The sequence below is a fragment of the Pleuronectes platessa genome, chromosome 23, assembly GCF_947347685.1.
Source record: "Pleuronectes platessa chromosome 23, fPlePla1.1, whole genome shotgun sequence".
In the NCBI taxonomy this organism is placed as follows: domain Eukaryota; kingdom Metazoa; phylum Chordata; class Actinopteri; order Pleuronectiformes; family Pleuronectidae; genus Pleuronectes; species Pleuronectes platessa.
In genome coordinates, this window is record NC_070648.1 from 6,030,215 (window position 1) to 6,049,493 (window position 19,279).

The 19,279-nt window shown below is 41.5% G+C and overlaps 2 protein-coding genes across 6 annotated transcripts in view; one reads left to right on the forward strand and one right to left on the reverse strand.

The window, feature by feature from the left end:
- Positions 1 to 708: 708 nt before the first annotated feature.
- Positions 709 to 8,034, forward strand: LOC128429910 (tetratricopeptide repeat protein 31). 3 transcript variants are annotated; one of them, XM_053415784.1, is made up of 18 exons: positions 709 to 900; positions 1,058 to 1,080; positions 2,283 to 2,349; positions 2,469 to 2,605; positions 2,703 to 2,783; positions 2,871 to 2,930; positions 3,031 to 3,207; positions 3,605 to 3,766; positions 3,918 to 3,981; positions 4,069 to 4,159; positions 4,260 to 4,401; positions 4,928 to 5,032; positions 5,168 to 5,267; positions 5,370 to 5,604; positions 6,152 to 6,226; positions 6,341 to 6,443; positions 6,616 to 6,731; positions 7,158 to 8,034. In XM_053415784.1, exons 1-18 carry the CDS (start codon positions 876 to 878, stop codon positions 7,234 to 7,236), a joined length of 1,842 nt encoding a protein of 613 aa, XP_053271759.1. In that variant the 5' UTR covers positions 709 to 875; the 3' UTR covers positions 7,237 to 8,034. The 3 variants fall into 3 exon arrangements, with proteins under 3 accessions (XP_053271759.1, XP_053271761.1, XP_053271760.1); XM_053415786.1 differs by having other exon boundaries at positions 2,469 to 2,593; XM_053415785.1 differs by lacking the exons at positions 709 to 900; positions 1,058 to 1,080 and adding an exon at positions 1,105 to 1,383.
- A 3,492-nt stretch (positions 8,035 to 11,526) lies between these two features.
- The window catches only part of LOC128430350 (zeta-sarcoglycan-like), a 29,497-nt gene continuing 21,744 nt past the window's right edge, over positions 11,527 to 19,279 (reverse strand). For all 3 annotated transcript variants that reach the window (XM_053416395.1, XM_053416396.1, XM_053416394.1), the window contains 2 exons: positions 12,250 to 12,373; positions 11,527 to 11,718 (listed from right to left, as the gene is read on the reverse strand). In XM_053416395.1, the coding sequence (XP_053272370.1) occupies positions 11,527 to 11,718; positions 12,250 to 12,373 (316 nt within the window). The remainder of the gene's footprint in view (positions 11,719 to 12,249; positions 12,374 to 19,279) is intronic.

The window sequence follows — 19,279 nt, forward strand, 5'->3', positions numbered from 1 at the left end:
GCAGCAGAAAAGCTGGACCGAGAAGTTAAAAATGAATTTAAGCTGTTTACATCAAATTCATGTGACATTAAAGATATAAGATGTGAAAGCTCCACATATTATATAAAGAACCTTTATATAAATGAAAACAGCAGCTATTTCTCTGAATATATAATTGTGCAAAAGTTATAATACTGGTGCAACTACAAAAGTCTTGAATTGTTACTTGTTTGTCATAGTAATGTGGAAACAGCTGTAAAATATAGAAATATATCTAAATAGTTAGAAATAAACCAAAATTTACTGTACAATGTTGTACAATTATAAGATATGGAGATATTGTATAATATCAACATATTTTATTTTATAATATGTGTAAATGAAATGCACTATAATGAACTAATAGCAATAAATATGACTGAATTTAGGAATAAAAATGACGCATAGAAACATAGCCCAAACTGTGGCTTTATAATATGGAAAAGTAAACATGTTCACTGTCCTTATTTTCTTAAAGATTAAAATAAATTCATTAACACAAAATAAATGTAAATAAACCGTAAAAATAAAGGCAAAATTTATACATTCACAGCACCAATGTTACAACACAGAAATAGAGTGCAGTCAATATTATGTAATGTAAAATAAATATTATAATGCAGGGAGGAAACAAACCAAAACAAACCTATCCAACAGAGGGCAGCAACGGCCGCGTCGCCGCAGCGAGCTTTCGTCAGAAACGATCGGACTTCCGCTAGTTCACGCGGATGCATCCCGGGGAGCGCGAGCCACATGAGTTGAAAGTTAGCGGCTAACTTTTTTAAAAACGTACAAGTCTCGCACATAAATGCGTTATAAGCTGGATCTGAAGCGCATATGAAGCGGCGGGGGGAACCATGGAGATGTACAGAGACGACTCGGGTGAGGAAACGCGTTAGCACAGAGTCGTCGGGCGGTGAAGCTAATGAGCTGGTCACTGTTTGGGGGAAAAAGGAAGGAAAACAAAGGAATCACAGCAAAAATATACACTAGTTTGATTTAACACTGACACGTCAAACATGTCTTCCTCTTTTTCCAGAGTTCATGGACATGGACATGATCGTAAGTACAGCGCTTTCAGTCTCTCTGCGGTTTGAAACTTCTGCTACAACAATGGTGGGTGTGGGACGATGGCACAGAAGTAAGAGGTGAACGTGTTTCTAACATGGTGGCGAACTCATCAGACTCTGACCTCTCCTGCTCACGTCTGTTGTTGACACTCGGTCACTTCCGGTTTGGGTTCCGCGAACACAGATGTGCGCTGATTATTGCGCAGTTGCTGCTCCTCGGGCAAGTCAACGAGATAGACGCTAAAACAAGATGCAGGTTATTTGCTGTAAACAAACAACAACTACAAACTATACAGTGAGTTAATCATTTTACATTTCTGTCAAATAGCTGCTGGTGTTGTGACACAGAGGTGACACAACCTGATGTGGTGACACAAAAGTGACACAACAACAGGTCGAGGTGTATTTGCAGTGTTGCTCTGATTATTTCCTGGAAATGAAGCTATAGAGCATTCTGCTGACTTCCTACTTCTGTAACATCGCTTCTTAAAACCCATTTTGTTGTAGACGCTTTCAAGGAGTGTTGTGTTTCTGTTTGACTTGTGTACTTGTCATATTGCTGCTTTTGTGTGTTGAAGTTTTCGCGGGGAACCTCGTTTCCTGAACCACTAAAGCTGGTTGGTCTGACCTAGTTGCCACGTTGCATCCTGTGAATTGTTATCTCTCTTATATTTAGTCTTCTTGCATTGCTGTCAAAGCACTTTGTTGTTGTTATTATTATTACCTTGGCTGAGGTAACAATGGTCCCACTGGGGGGAGAAATGATGCTGAATCATGCCCTCTACAATACCTTTAACAAAACCACGTCTGACACTACAGGTGGTCAGGAAGCTCAAAAAGGGGTTTAACGTCTGTTCCCTTCAAAAGATTGGTCGTACTGTGACTGGATCACTTTTTCTTTGCTTTTAAAAGACGGTCTCAACAAATGAGATGCAGTCTATTGTGGAAGTGGCTCCACCCCTGATGATCTCAGATCAGATCAGGGCAAAGGGAAGTGAAACTTAACTCGAGTCAGTACTGGCTTCAGATTTCCTTAAAAAAAACACACAAGCCTTGTTTAGCTTGGACTATAATTAGGGGGGGGGGGGGGGCTCTTAGGATGAAGTTGGGAAAATGAAAGTGTAAAGTCTGATATGATGATGGTCAGCAACTAGCATGAATGCACTTTGACATGTCTTTATCCCCCGTCTATAGCAAAAGGTTGTGGGCATGTTCGACAGAAATCCTCGCTTTCAAAGGTTTGTCAGCTTTGGCCTGCAGGGTAAGATCTACACACACACACACACAACACAGTCTTGCTTGTTTATTCTGGAACACATTTCATGAAATGCAAAGGGGAATGTATAAAACAAAATTATGAAACATAGTTTTTCTTCGCAGGTCTGGATTACAGGGATGAGGAGGATGACGATGTGGGTGAGGTTGATTTTGGAGATAGGAGATGGCTACCTCCACCGAGTTATTGGACTGGTGACCATCCTCACCTATCCACTCAAATAGTTCAGGTCAGAGAGAGCGTAAGTGAATTTTTGTTGTATCTGTCCTTCCAAAGTGGATGTTTGAAAGATGTGAAGTGTTTCCATAGAGTCCCAATGGTTAATGTTTGTTTGGTAGGAGGCTGAAAGAAATGCCAGATTATTAGAGGAAACGAGAAAAGGCAAAGAAAAGGCTGAGAAGAAGAAGCTTAAGAAACAGGTAAATTCTGTCCCCGGTAAAAACGTCATTGTAACAAGTGAATGTTAGAACGTGTCGATAAAGCTTTTGTGCATTCTTGTCAAACAGAATCAGAAGAGGAAAAAACAGCTTGAGAGGGAAAAACGGAACCCCGTAAAAGCCGAGGAGGTAAAATCCTATGTTTAACACCATTTTTTAAAAGGTATCCTCGAAAACAAACTCGTCAAGTATGTTTGGTTTAACAGGTTTGTGTTTTCTTGAATTGCAGGGAGAAAGGGATGCACAGCAATCTAAAGCAGAGGACACTAAACCCATTGAAGGGAAACCCAAAGACGATACAGATTCCAGTGTAAAAAAGTCGCCTTCAGCTCAGGATGCAGAGACCAGTGGTGGTGAATCCAGTGGTGAAGATAGTGACACTGAGGAGGACCCCTTTGAAAGTGAGGTACCAAGAGCTCTTGTTATTACTGCAATTCATACACATGTTATTAAACAGAACTAGGTTTTGATCTGAGGAATCTTTTTGTGTGATTGTGCTAAAATGATCAGTTTCTGTGTTGCATGCCTTACATTTGCATGCCTTACATTTGAACATGACGCAGAGGAACTTAATGTATTAAACTCATATTAAGCATTTGACATATGAACAAACAGAATATATAGTGTATTCTTCCGTCCGTCCCCTCAGTCCCCTCAAATTCAGTTAAGCGGCACCAAATGCCACACTCGCAGATATCAGTCTTTTATAGATACCTGATTGTTTTGATATTTAACAGGCTTAACAACTGGGGTTAGTTGTCTTTCTTTTCCTAATGTTTTATTTCTTTATTTGATCTTTTAAGGAACTGGATATGACCAGCACTTTTGTGACTAAAGCCGCACTAATAGCCAAGCGTAAAATGGAGCAGAGGCCGAAGCCTGAGAGGAAAGAGAAGAAGTCCCCGGTTAAAGAAAGTAAAACAGTCCCGGACCGAACTAAAGAAGAGCCAGAGGTTGAAAACAAGGTGATTGAGCTTTCAAACAAAACACAAAGACATTTATTTACAACTGATAACTCTTCCAGTAACAACCACAGAACTGAAATAGTTACTTGATTGTTTTGTCCTTTTATTTATTACATGGGATAAAGCTGCTCATCTCACTTCTCTCTTCCAGCCTGATCAGGATTCTGCTGCCTCTACCGTTGAAGATCATATAAAAATAAGTACTGAGCTCGCAGGTAGGTTTTGTCCGAATCGTGCACAGGCTCTTTGCAACTTGTCGATGTTTTATATTTGAATATTCTTTGTTTCTTTTGTCTCTACAGTTATTGGAAATAAATATGCAAGTTCTGGAGACTTTAATACGGCTGTGAAATTCTTCACTGACGCGATTAAATACAACCCTACAGAGTTTAAGTAAGAACTTGTGCTCTACTTCATTCACAGTAAATTTGCACACGATGCTCACCCCACCATTGTTTTTTCTTTTTACTTAATCTTATTGTTTCTGTCGCAGGTTGTTTGGCAATCGTTCCTTCTGTTTTGAAAAGATGCAAGAATACGAGAAGGCGCTGACTGACGCCGAGCTGTGTGTTAATTTGTGTCCAGGCTGGGTTAAAGGCCTGTTTAGGAAGGGCAGAGCTCTGGCTGGTCTTAAGGTAAAGATCTCAATGAAATGTATGTTGGTCTAAAAAGAAAATTGTGGCCTCTGGTCGGCAATCACCTGTTACATGAGTCCACTGGTTGGTGGAGGCATACAACTGCAGGGTGCTAAATCTAATCTTCCATATTGATCCAAAACATTTTATAGTACACCAGTGTTGACTTTATACTGCTTTATTGTTTTGTTCTTTTACACTCCATTAACATGACCCACACTTCAGTGTTTGTGGCTGTGAATAAGTAACCTCTTTCCCCAGGTTTTGTTTACCCTCATCGTTTTAGGTTGGAATAACTTTGAGATCACTCTGACCTCGTTGCAACTCTCCCGAATTAATTCGCAGTGTCACTGAGCTGCACCGGCTCCCATTACTTACTCAGACTTGTTTTGACTCGTTGTTGCTGGGTACATGAATAACTGGGCTGATTGGTGGTCACGGTGAATGAGTCTCAACTTTTTGATTTAGTCTCAAAGGAGAGAGTGAGGAGAGCTCATCTTCTTTTTTCTCTTTCTTCTTCCCGCAGAGATATAGGGAGGCTGCTCAGGCCTTCGGTGAAGTTCTCAAACTGGACGGTTCATATGCAGAAGCCGCTCAGGAACTTATGCGAGTGAAGATAACACAACTAATGGTGTGTTACATGCTTGTAAAATCTCTTTCAATGGGGATGTATGGGCTACATCCACACTACTACTTTTCAGTTAACAATATTTTGTACTTTAAAACACTAGAATCTGGAGAATTATAATTGTGTGTTTGTTTGCAGGAGTGTGGATTCACTCGGGAGCAGAGCTCAAATGCTTTAATTATTCATGGAACAGTTGAGGAAGCGTTAGCGGTTCTGTCTAACTTAAACCATCGTCCAGGTGAGTGTGTCTCCCCCGATGAACCCACATTTGGTTAGTTACTTACAGTGTCGGTGTGTGTTTGTACAATAAACCAATTGTAAACATGGATCTTGTGTTTAGGAGCTTTTCCAAGTGCCACTTTACCGGCGGCTCAAGTCAAGAACATCACCGGAGTGTCTCCAGTCCTTTCAGCCAGCACACACCCTGCAGTCGCTGCTTATCCTCCTCAGTCGCACAACGCACTGAATAACAAACCCATAGGCCCAGTTCAGAATATGTCAAACATCCAGAGTCAATACAAACCCGTTCCTCACCAGGCCACGAAGCTCAGCCATGAAAACAGTCGACCACCAACGTGAGTATATATCCACTCACTGCAGTAAAATGTTTTATTTAATCAAAGGTTCGAAACAACTTGTTGATGAAATTAACTTAAAATGATTGAAAGTCTCTCAGTTTACATACGGCAGCATTTCAGTGTCACAGACGGATGTGTGGGATATTCACCATAAATACCAAAACATCAAATCTTAATACCTTCCTGTCAAAAGATCAACGTGTCAATGAATCTACTATCAATGATTCTAACAATTATAGATACTGTATCAGCGAGTGTAATCTAAGGTTAATTGGAGGATTCTTGATTCAATTCTCATGAGGATCTTAATTTAACACTATTCAGAAGATAAAGAATTGTTGGTCTTTCTTTGCCTCTAATGAGACAGTATATTTTCATGGAGCAGAAAATCAGTTGACGTGTTTATGATCTCCCAACTGTTATGAATGATGGTGTTATGAATATAACGACTTCTGACAACATAAGAGGATCAATATTGGGATCTCGGCGTAGGTCGGTCACCTTCATTTTCTTTTTAATGTGTTGTGATGTTTTCTTTCAACAGGGAGCTGTTTCCAGTTTGGGTTGGAAACTTGATTTATCCAGTACCCGACTCTGTGATAACTAACGTGTTTAACAAGTACGTTCTTTTTTAGCTTTCGTATCTCTGCAATTTAATCCAAGTGTTAAATTGTTGTGTCTACACACACACTGCAGTTGCATAGTATTACAGCTGTCCTGTTGTGTCCTGCAGAGCTGGATTTGTCTATAGTGTGAAGGTTCTGGCTCAAAAACGCTGTGCCTTCGTCAACTTTACCAAACGGGAGCATTGTGATGAGGCGATCCGACGCTTTCATGTAAGTACTTCCTGAAAAACATATTTGCCGACCCAAGAAGAAAAAACGAATTATTACCTCCTTCCCTATGCGTTCATACATCCATAAGAAATAAAACCTCAGGCTCCATCTAACCTACAGGAATAGATTCTCCTGTAGATAAAATGTAGATAATATTTGTTTTTGTCTTCAGGGCTATGAACTGGATGGGATGAAGATCGCTGTGAGATACCCAGACAGGATTCCTCCGTTCATGGGCATTTCAAGAGCTGCCCTCAAATCTGATGGCTTTCAGAATGAAAATTCAAGGTGAGTGCTTCATATAACGTTCAGTTTGAAAAGTATAATTCATCTGATTTCACTGTCTTTCGGAGTGTGAGAGGAAAGGATTGATATTGCTCACACCTTCTGCGGACCAGGAGAAGGCCGCTGTTAGCTTGGTGTAATGACAGGAAGTGCTGGGAGACGGTTAGTCACTGCTCTCAGATGTTGGTCCTCCCGTCATGGAGGTTTGTTAAAAGGATTACAAAAAACATATCAAACCAATTAGATCAATTAAGTTAACATTTATTTATTTCACCTCATCTTCAATTATGAGGAAGTGTAAGTCATTCTGGTGTTTTCTCCATATTCCTTCCAATTCCGCTTGTTGATATCTGCAGTCTCCCGGTCATAATTTAAGATTACCTGCTGTTGTTTTTTCATTCTGAACTGAAACCTCATAATTCTTTGCAGGCTAAATGTTTATGGAAGCCCACGACCTGTTTACCCTCACAGACCCGTCCCTGAGCACAAAGACGACGAGAAGAACTGACGGGACACGAGACATATAGCATCTCTGAATATAATCAGAATCACTCGTACAGAGTTTAAAGGCTTTTACTGCCTCTTGAAGAAGTATTTGTCTTTAGTTAACCACAGAAACCAACACTTATTAGTTGCGATTTCAAAGAAGGATTTTATTTGTTCATGACTACTTATCTTAATCCGTGATTATCTGTTATATATATTTTTGGAACAGAAGTAATAAGATATCTGACAAAAAACTGATTTGTAAAGAAAAAAAAAAGTTTAAATGTCAGGGAAGGCGGAATATCTGATTTACCAATTTACATATAGAGTTTTATTTTCTAAACTGGGATTATCATATTTCTTACAGATTCCTGTGTTCCAAATGTATAGCGCAATGTTGGAGTGCTAAAAACACAGTGTCAAATGAATGTCTTAAGTACTTTATTTCTAAAGTATAGTATCAACTTTGTCACATGCTTTAAAGAAATCGTTTTTTTAAATCATTTATATACACACTGATCCAGAAAAAAAACAAAGGTATTGGTGTCGGGAGCTTATTTACAGCTAGTATCTGAATAGACTGTATTCAGTTATTATTCTTTCTTTCAAAAAACAAATAACAATTGTCGGTAACACACCAGGGACTATTTTGTTGCCCACTTGGTAAATGTTTAATTCCTCACTGCTCATTCAGGAGATGACTTTAAGGTTCCAGTTCATCGTCATGAGGCGGCATGAGTCATTTTATGCAGACGCACTAATTCATTCATTTTAAGGGTTTGGTCTCAAGTCAAGAATTAAAGATTCTTCCATATTCAAAGATCTTGTCTCTTTATTTAAACACAGTATGTAAACATAGTATACATATCTTAGAGGATGCATTTGTTTTTATATATATTTTACAATTGAATTTAAAATATGGCAGACTGGTTTACTTGTGAACTTCTGGTATTTTGCCACTAGATGACAGCACAAGCAAAGCATTTGATCTGCAGAGAACTGGCTTGTGTTGATCAGGCCATACCTGCAACACAACAGCTCTCGGTCTCATATACAGATGGCAAGAGAGAGCAGAGACGGATTTTTACACACTGTCTGATAAAGATTCCGACAGTAAAGGCAATGGGTAGTGATGGATAAGGTTTTCTTTAACAAGTTAAGTCTTTCATTCTCACTTTCCACCTTCAAACTATGAAATGAACTGAACTATGAACTAGTTCAGAATTGAAATGGTGAACTATGAACGTGAACTAGTTCATGAGAGGTGTGAACTTGCACAACACTGCTCATCACCTTGTAAAGATAACAGTGGTCCCCATTTATACACCTGCAGGAAGGAGTTACTCTGAGATTAGAGTTAGTTGCACAAGTCGTGAATATGTGCAGAGAAAACTCTCAGTAGATTCTGTGACTTTTCACTGGCCTCGTTCTGACTCTGCGGCTCCGCTGTGTAAACGACAGAAACTGATGTCATTTGAAAGTCAGATTCTGAGTCAGCACAAACACCAGCAGCTCTAATTCTTCATCAGCTGGCGTCACACGCTCATAACTCTTGATCACTTCCCCCTGGACAGATTCGCTGCTGCTGCTGAGCTGTTCCACGTGCTTGAAAAAAATAACCAAGATATTAAAATGCAAAAAGCAAAAAGGAAATCTACAGTTGCTCCTGCATCACTGATCAGATTTTTTTTTATTTTATGGCAACTTTGGGACTTAATTAAGAGCAGAGAAGTTGTGATGTGCAGCAGCTGCAGGCTTCATAATGTCTGCTCCTTCCAGCTCTGCTCAGGGAAGGAAAATACTTTATCATGGTTCAGCCTGCAGCCGGGGAAACGCTGAGGCAAGATGCACGTCAACAATACAGGGAAGGAGACAGATAATGACATGTCGAGGGTGATAGAATGTGTAGGAGGCAGGTTTGTGTCAGTATTTGTCCCATTTCAGGTTTTTAGTGGCTATTTTTGTGAAAAGAAAACCAATTTCTTTTGTTAAATTTTAATTATTTTATCACAAAATGTTCTTTATTTGGTCTTTAAACACAAAAACTCAGTTGAGGAGAATAACGATGGGTCTGGGCTCGGTTTGATTGACAGGTGTATTACATCACCTGGCGGGTTTCAGTTTGAGTAATGAACTCGTGTCTTTTGTCTTTTTTACTGTGCTTCACAACCTCGATGAACTCATTTACTTTAGTGGTGAAATGATGGAGAGGCAGAAAATCAATCAACCCTTTTGATAATCAATATATTATTTACTGATTGTGGCTTGAATCTGAGAATGTTTTATTGATCCTACTAAACCATTTTAATACCTATTTTTTATTACCGCAGTGCTTTATTGCTGTCTTGTTTCTTCAAGTGTTCATTTTTCCACAAAGTTTGGTTTGAATGAGTTATTTGATGATATAAAAACAGGGTGAAACGTCACGATTTACAGCCGCGACTGACTCGTGATTGGTCGAGCAGGTGCGTCTGGCTCCAAATGAAAATTGCAAAATGGCGGCATCTGTATCACGGTGGGATAAAGTGGAGACGCACCCCCCGTCTCTGCACACTGTCCATGGTCAGTTGTAGAGCGTGGATACTCAACCCAACCCCAGGTGGACCTGTTGGGTTTGTTTTCTCAGCTCCCAGCATTAGATCGCTGCCCGAGCTTTTGGTCGACTCAGGGATATCGTCTCTCTTTTGCTTTCCAGCTGTCGTCTGTTTGACTGTTTGGTTCAAATCTGTTGTCGAAATAAAACTCGTGGACCCAGTTCACTCCAGACTCTGCCACAACAACCGTCTGTTTTAATTTTTTGAGATATTACTTCTTTGTTCTCCTGGCACGTGTCACATTCACATCAGCCATTCACACCGAGTCGTGTGTGAGTGATGTCAGTGTCTCTCTTTCATGCATGGTCTAACCACTGTGCCATTACCATATTAGTGTAAATCATTTAGAAGGTAAAATTGCTTGGATTCGTCACATTAGCTCGACCAGCACTATGTGTGGGGATCAGAGACAGTCACACACACAGATCAGCTAAGCTCTTGTTAGAATTCCAGTGTGGCTCTTACCAAACAAGCTGCCGGAGGCCGATGATGGAGGATGAGGAAGTGGCGTGGAGCGGGACCTTGCGCTCCAGCAGACCCGCTGACACGTGGCGGCCTGCCCCGCCCTCGGCTGCGGAGCCAAGGTCAGCCAGGCTCCAGTGTCACACCCCACTGAGGGCCGCCGCCTCGGGGAGCTCACACACGGGTCGGGGGTTTTAACATCCAGAAATATTTCTTTAAACTTAGATGAGTATTAAATCTGTATGTAGATGGAGGTGCCCTGTTGTCCTGGATCTGTAGCTGTGGATTAAAGATGTCTTCCTTCTGTTGAAGATGATGTAATACCATCAAAAAGCTACTGTAGGCGAGATTTTCTTAGATACTGGTTTCCAAGGTCAAGAATGAACTGGCAGCACAACTTTAAATGAACGAGAAGAGGTTTAGAAGGCAGGAAATTTTAACATTTATAATTCCACAAAAAACGGAATAAACTCCAATACGAGGTGGAGGATCATGTGATACAAGGGACACTGAGAAATGTGTTTTTCCTTCCCCAACTTTCTCATGCATGTTAGGGAACGTGAAGGGAAACAGAAAACAGAGATTTGGAGAATAATAATAATAATTTCCTCCATATGGCCCCAATACTCCGTCATAATCAACATCATTTAAAAAAAGTGTTTTTAGGACTTGAACATTCAAAACAGCCACGTTGGTCTTTTCACTTGTTCTTTATCAAGGTAGAGTGTAATAAGAACATGTTTCATTTTAAAAACTAACACGGTGGATAAAAGTAAAACGTCTTCTAAGAAAGTTCAAAATAATCTAAAAACCATGAGAGAATTGTGCTTACTTCACTTTCTACCATCTTTGATAACCTTTGACACAGACGGGTTCAACATGGAGTTCTTTCACAGCGGGAAGGCACCTGTGTTTTGTCTCTTCTTGTTCTCTCTGAATCCCAAACACCGTCCCTGCGAGTTGAGGAAGAACTTAGGAGTAGAAAAATAAAAGACGTGTCCTCTGACTGTACTAGAAGGTAGTAGAAATGTTTGAGATATTCCTGATTCCAGAGAGGTGCTCCGACTGCAGTTCCTCCTCCAGCGGGGGGTCCTGACCTTCAGTCGACCCCCCCGCCGGTGTCGGACGCCTCCGAAGTAATTCCGAACAGCCCAGACACTGAAAAGTTTGAGCTCCTTCATCGAATGAGTCTCGACCTCAGCTGCTCCGGGGCAGATGTGAGCGGTGTCTCTTCGATCAGCGGCGCCGATCCCAGGTCAGCTCCAGAGGCAGATGCTGCTCATGGCCTGGCAGGTGGAGCTGCTCTCGGCGGGAGAGAGGTAGATCTTGCCGCTGGGGCAGACGCACACCTCGAACACGGCCTGCTCGTGGGCCGCCTGACCGGGAGACGCCGTGTAGACGCCGAGCGGGAGGCTGCCCAGCTGCACGGTGCTGGCGTCCAAAAGAATCTGGAAGAGGAAAAACACCAGAGACAAACCGAGGGTCATTTAAATAATGTCAGGGATTTATTACTAACTCAGGCTGATAAATGACTGCGGAGCAATCAGTGAACACAATGTGACAGTGCAGTGAAATACAGTGAATCCTCCATCTCGCTGTCAAATATTTTTCATTTAGTCCACAAAATTGTTAATTGTCTGAGCCGTGCTGCAGCTGGTCTGAGGCCCCTGTCAGTCATCTGAGGTTTAGGGTCTACACATCAAAAGCACAAGATGGCAGCACCCGTAAGCAGGATGTTTTGTCGTCCATCTTTATTTACAATCTCTGCTTTTGCGTTGTGACGTTTGTATTCATGTTGTTACCTTTAGCTTCATGTTGTGGCGTTTACATTCATCTTGTGGCTTTTGAATTCTTGTTTTCTTTTCGTTTTCGAGTGAGATGTCTTGGCCACAGTACCGTAAGCTACATGGAGGGAGGATGTTTTACAGGTCTGTTATATTACGCAGCAATCTCCCAGTGTATCTTGCGCTCCTCCTCACCTCGCCCTCTGTGGACTCCAGGATCAGGTCCTTTCGACTGCTGACCTTCAGTGGCCCCTTGGCGGCGCTCGCCTCGACCCCCCTGGGGGCCTCCATGGTGAGAGTCCGCGTTGGAGACTCCAATCTGACGAGCAGAGAGAGAGAAAGAGGACGTCTGAGAGATGTTGTGCGAGAACCCATCGATTCACTCTGTTTATTCTTCCGGGACGTTTGCATTGATAAAACTTTCCGTGTGATTTAATAGCCGAGGGAAACCAGTTGCGTCCGAGGGTGAATTGATCGCCCAGCTCACGGTTCATGAGCATCCTTGTGTAATCACTGGTTTCACATATTTGAAAGACAAAGCAGCTTTCTATTATTTCTGCTCGGCTCCTGATGCGAAAATGTATTTTAGGCGCCGGTTACACCAATGATTTCATCACCTGTGGAATATCAACGGTGCTTTTTCATGTTGAAGCAGCTCCTCTCATTATGCTAATCCAGCGCGGCTCCTAAACAGCCCGTAATTGTATCAGCTGATTTTGACCTTCAGCCGCACTGAGGCTAATGCAATTTGCATTTTCTTCCCAGGGACCATTTGTTTACACGGGGGAAGATAAGTGTGGGAGCCAATCAATGTGGAATTTGTTTTCATAACTCATAACCGTTTCAAATTGATTTTCTTCACCCCCCTCCCACAGCCGCCACCACCATCGCCATCTTCCCCCGAATCTGTTTTTCAATGAATTTTAAATGGGAGACTTTAAGGAGACGTCTAGAAATCGCTCAAATCTCCGCACCCCACTGAAAATGACACACATTTCGGATTATGCGCCAGTGGAATAAGGGGAGAGGGGGATGGGGGAGAGGGGGAATAAAAGGAAAAGAGAAAAGAGAAAAGCCAATGAATTTCATCTGCATTTGAAAAGCCTCTTTGACTTTAACTCGGCTTTCAGTGAATACAGTTTGGAGAGGATCTGTGAAATGTGCATTTGACCTGGGACTGGTTGTGCCCTACACCCGCGGGAAGTCAGTGGATTCTGCCTCAAGTCGTTATTTTTACCATTTTCTCCTTGATGCTGATTTTTCTTTGCTTATAACTTCATCAGCACTTTTTATTGCCTGTTCTACACCTGCCTTGTCCTGCGTTTCTGCTCCGGAGCTACTTGAGAATGATGCCTCCTCATTAGCGAGTCCTCCTCAAACAGTTCTACAACATACTGTCCCTTTGTTATTGTTTGTGTGCTGGATGTTGTGTTGAGGGCTGCGGAGTGCAGTTAGAAAACTTTGCTTTTCATCCTACCTGGTTTATTCTCCAGGAAGATTTTATCATTCAATATAAAATAAAAGGTCTAATTCAGCTCGAACGAAGCATTCCAAGCTTTTAATTTGTCTTCAAATTTGTCAAGGAGGAAGTGATACTATGAATGTTGTTCCCATGACCTTTGTGGAATCAGCAGGTTGAGGTGTCTGATTATTTATCGCATTGTGAACTGAGTGAACTCTCCCGAAGTGACACAACCCGATATGTCTTTCCACTGAATCTTTGCTTGTTAGTGAGAAACCTGTGCTCCTCGGCTTCGTGCGTTTCAATTATTGCAATAATTATTTCTCAAGCACCCACTGTTTAGCTGTGACTCGGATTGACGATTCATTAACAGAGCAAATTAAAACACAGAGTGATGAGAAGTTAGTTAAAGGCGATGTTTGACGTCCTTCTGGGGACATTGCATTGTCTTCTAATCACACGTTCACCAACAGCCGTCCTCTCACATCAGCCAGGACCTCAGCACTGAGGTTTTTCCTCATCAGGACCTGGACTCTGGATCGACTTGTCCCAACAAGGTCACTGAGGAGTCTGGTGAATCCACCAGAATACAAAGGACTCAATTTCCCCGAGTGCTTGTTTCAGACACAGTCCAAAAATAAAAGAATTAAAAGAAAAGTCTCCTGGGTTTTGAGAACCAGCTCAGACTGGTTCCAGTTTCATGTGGAGAAGGTTTACGGTCTTGTTTGTCAGGCTTTATCTTTAGCAGCAGTGTGAAGTCCCATTATAAACCTCACTGCTGATTGATAAAACCAGTAACCTTTACTACTAATGAGATGTCATTTAAAAAACCCTCCGTGGCTGCTCAGGATTTGATATTAAATGTTAAATGACACCATTTTAATCCCAATATTCCTCATAACTTATTTCAATGTAATGAATGAACTCGTACTTGATATCAGGAGCATGTGTGTTTCGTTGAATTGATTTTTAATTTCACAGTTGTATGAAATTAATGGTGACCATATAGATATATATCAGATTGAACTACAATGTTCAGGATTTGTTCTTAAATTCATATTTCTTATTTTCGCGATAAATTTCCTCTTTTCCTTCTGTATCAATAGTTTAAATGCAGCATTATGGTTTTTTTAACCAAGTGTTGCATTGCTGGAAAGAAAGTAAAGGAATCTACAGTGGAAATTATCGTGCTCATCATGTAATCTCCATTCATTTGCATACAATTTAGAGTCTTGTGTTAATGAGTGGAGCTAATTTGGTTGTTTTAAAATGTCACCATGTCCAGAAACATTCAGATCAAGCTCCGTCCTCCCCAGTGCCGAGAAGCTTCTTGTACTCAGAGTATTTCAGTGGCTTCTGGCTCCGTCCAGGAAAAAGCTTTGCTACAGATAACCTGTGTGGTATTTGCAGTCATAAAGGCTGTTTACGACTCCCCCCCCCCCCCCCCCCCCCCTTCCCTGGAAAATCTGTCCAGCTTTTCTCGGATGACATTTACATGGGCAGAAAGGTCACAGTATCACAGAGGCACGCAGGAAAAGAGCTGCTCTGGACCAAATGTGCTGATGGCCGGAGCTGATGTCTGAGTGGATGAGATTTATTAGAATAGAGCGAATCAGCTCTGTGCGTTCGGGGGGGGGGCTTCATAAAAGGTGAAACTTTAAAACTTTACAAAACTCCCAGACACGGCCACGAAACACTAAAAGATCTGGATGCTGAGAGATCCAAACAACCGTCCATCCATTATCCACACACCCTGGACAGGTTGCCATGAGGCGTATCACGGGGGAAGATCGGAACAACACACACTTATCTCTCGTGCAAGCACCCCAATTTACTATCTCAGCTTTGGGTCACAACAACAGAGTGTAGCTGTGGGATGCCGAGCTGGAAGAATACAAATATACGATGAAGACGCGGACGAAGATGTCGAATCGGAAAGACGGGATTTGCGCGCTTTTGGTGATAGAGGCCGGCAGTGGCATGTCCTGCCTCTGGACACGACCCCTCACCTGAATATTCCCGGATATTTACATTTCTGATCTGCACAATCTCAGATCAGCAGAACCAGCATCAAATGCCTGCAGACCTCAACTTTAGGTTCCTTTTGCAAAGAGGTGAAACAAAACATCCCATAACTCACATAAACCTAAACAGAAGATACAGGCAACCTAATAAAATATAGTATATAAAAATAATAACATTTTCTTGGATCCGACATCATATAAAATGTCCACATTTCCATCAAAGCAGTTTACTATGCGAGACACGTCCTCTGCTGACTCATCATGAGCGTTTAACAGTTTGATAGCAGGAGAGGTTAAATTATTTCTTTCTTGCTAATCACTAAATCGCCTTCAGGGGAGGAGAAGCTCTCAAAGTCTCGGTTCGGAAGATGTAAGAACAGATCGAGGCGATGATCTCACAGGTCGTTTCCCCTGCGATGGACTGATGTGTGTAGAGTTTGAGTCTGAGACGTTTTGTTTGTACAGCTCATATTCACCAATCATATTTAACCTCATGAGGCTGAATAATCTGTACAAGGTGTAACGTCCTCCTTCCTTAATACTTGACTAGAGAGAGGAAAAACTACTAAAACAAATCACTGCATCTGTATTAGAGCCCAATATCTCAATTGTAAAATATCAAACCTCTATATATTGTCATAAGGATTTGATAACAGAATCTTAAAATAGATCGGCCTTACCCTAGACCAATATCTGAAATGTTTCACTCCGTTATATCAGCATCGGAATTGACCTCAAAAGTCCATATCAGCTCTTATCTGTATAACAATGTGATATTTTCTGCTGTCCAAACTTTCCTCTCAGAAAACGATCGATGCAACAACAAAGAAACATCACATTCCTCCACTGCGGTCATAAGTAGAAAAAAAAAACACACACTGCTGCTGCACTACATCTTAATCCCAACAAAGTGCTGGTAGAACAAAGTCTGAGCGGAGCTAAGTGGAACCGAGAGGAGTTGTTCTCCTCCGCCTTTATCTCCTTAATGAACCTGTCACTCTGCCCCGGACACGTGCTGCAGCTGAAAAGCTGCTCGGTCGACCAACTCTGCAAACACACCTCGAAGCTGGAGAGCAGCCGAGACTGAGTCGCTGAGAAGTTGCAGAGAAAATAAAATCCAAAGCTGGGAAAACGTTTATTATCCTGCCTTTTTCAGATGCTGGGTCAGAAAAGGCCAGAAACCAAAAGAGGCTTCACATCCTGTCTCGTCTCACTGCAGATTCTCAAAACGTGTCAAACAGTCTGTTCTTGACACAGATGAGACCTGGAGACTATTCGGTGTGTTGATCACTAATAGAACAGACACGTCCCTGTGAAAGGGAACAAACAGCACGGCAGCAGCATCACAGCAGAAATCCCAGCATTCATCCCCGGCTTTGCTCCGCCCGTCAGGAATCAGAGCACAGTCGTCTCAAATTAGCTGCAGAATGATCTGGTTATGTAATTAACATAAATATTTTCATCTCCAGTCCCAGATTTTCTGCGATTCCGTTTCCGTCCTCCGACTCCACGGGAAGCTTTGAGAGCGAAACCACAGAGGTGATTATGAGGTGAAGGTGCAGAGCTTCTCCTCTTCATCACAGCTCAGCGCCAAGGCCTCAGCTCAGGGGCAGTGTATCACATGTCATCAAACTTCTTTTTTCTAGTTGTTGGGTCACAGAGACGATAAATACGATGAACTGGGGGGGTGAAAAAACGTTTTGAAACTAAGAAATATACTGACATTCTTTTACACTAAATATGCAAATTAATGCCAATGGACTTATTATTATTCGCAGGAGATTCAATAATTCAGAAGCAGCGTGACGAAGATAAATGAAGACAGAGTTGAGTGTGAGCGTACACACACACAAAGTCATCGGGGAGAGAGAGAGAGAGAACAGGTGTTTCTCAGAGGAGGAGATCTCAGGTGAGTTTCTCTGATTGTGTCTCTGCTCTTCTCTCCCTGATCGCCGCTGGTTTAAAGAATGAGAAATGACACACAAAGACAGTGATGTTGTGTAGAGAGAGAGAGAGAGAGAGAGAGAGAGAGAGAGAGAGAGAAACTCATGAATATAGATGAAAAGTCCCAGAGTCACACAAACAAACAATACAAAAAGAACATGAAATGCATAAGGTACTTTTAACACAAATGTTTTAAAGAGAACAAGCTGCACTGTTTTTAAAAACATGGAAAAGAAAATCCCGTCAAAGAGTTCCTACAGTATTTATGATAACAAAAAAAAAGGGTGCGTGTGTGTCGGAGAATTTTTATTTCAGCGAGTACATTTTTCTGAACGTGTTCCGGTAATTATACGGTGTGATGTCATCATATCACATGATAAATAAGATTTACACACAAGCGATTAATCAACAGACTGATAATTTACTGTGTGGGCGTGTATGATGAAAAAGAAGCAGTGCAGGAGGAGTGAGTCATCACTGGTTCTACTCAGACTGAACTTAAAACCTGCCAAAGTCAAAGAGAGCGGGGGGGGGGGGGGGATAATGAATACACATTTAAATATTGAAGATAATTATTTCAATGTGACCAATATGGATTTTTTAATATTGACATTAAAGGATATGGAATCTTTTCTTGGACCCACTGTCATATTTTGGTCTCTGGCCTTATTTCCCTTCCATTAGTTTTCTTTATTATTATTATTATTATTATTATTATTATTATTATTATTTTTATTAATGTCTCAGTTATTTGTACGTTGACATATCAACTTCCTGTTTTATTATGTAGTCCCGTATGTTTCAGTGACATCACATCCTGTTCCTGCGTTCCCTATCATGAGTTTCACCTGTGTCTGTTTTTCCCCTGAGTGTTTCCTCAGTGTTTCTTCTTTCCTGAGTTATTTACCCGTCTATGTTTTTCACTTTCAGCCCATGTGTGGTGTCTGGATTCCTCTTCCCCGTGTTTTAAAGCCGTAAGTCAAATCAAACATTGTTTATTGGATCTTTCCTCATGTGGCACCTGCGTTTGGGTCCTCACCTGTTTCTAGTCATTATAAAAATACCTGCAGATAAAACCAATCTGCTAAAATACGTTTTTATATCAGTGCATATATGACTTCAGACTTTCCTCTAATATTCTTTCCCACTTCCTATTATATTTAGTTAACACTCTGTACTTAACACTATCATGATCAAGTTAAAAAAAATATGTATATGATGTTTTTTCCTGCTGGTGTGCAGAAACACGAGATTTTGGTAAAAAACATAAAATGCAATAAGTTTTTTTAATTGAATCAAACGTTGACAATATATGAATGAAATTCAAGAGAAATATCTGTTTTATTTGAATGGAAGAAAATCTGAATCCCGTCCCGAGTAAAAGTCAAGTTGCTGTTTTCCTTTTCTCAACTGTTGGGCTGCTCCTCATTAAGATTTTGAACACATAGCAGATGGTGACCACCGAGCTGTGTGTGTGTGTGTGTGTGTGTGTTTTAAAGTGAACCTCATCAGTATTCCTCTCACTCTGGAGGAATTAGCTGCCAGAACACTGCGTTTTCTGCCAACTTTGATCCCTGGCCCCTCCCCCCCTGGACCAGTCAGGTGGACAACAAACCGCACTCGTTATAGCTCGTCAATGGAGCGACGGGCGCGCTCGCAGCCTCGGGGGGGGGGGAGCGTGCACGTGCCGAGGATCACATGCACAGCAGTGTACGAGTCTAATAAGCGCCAGCCGACGTCTCCACGCTCTCTCCACACTTTAATCAATTCCCCGCCGCCATAGAGAATAACCAAC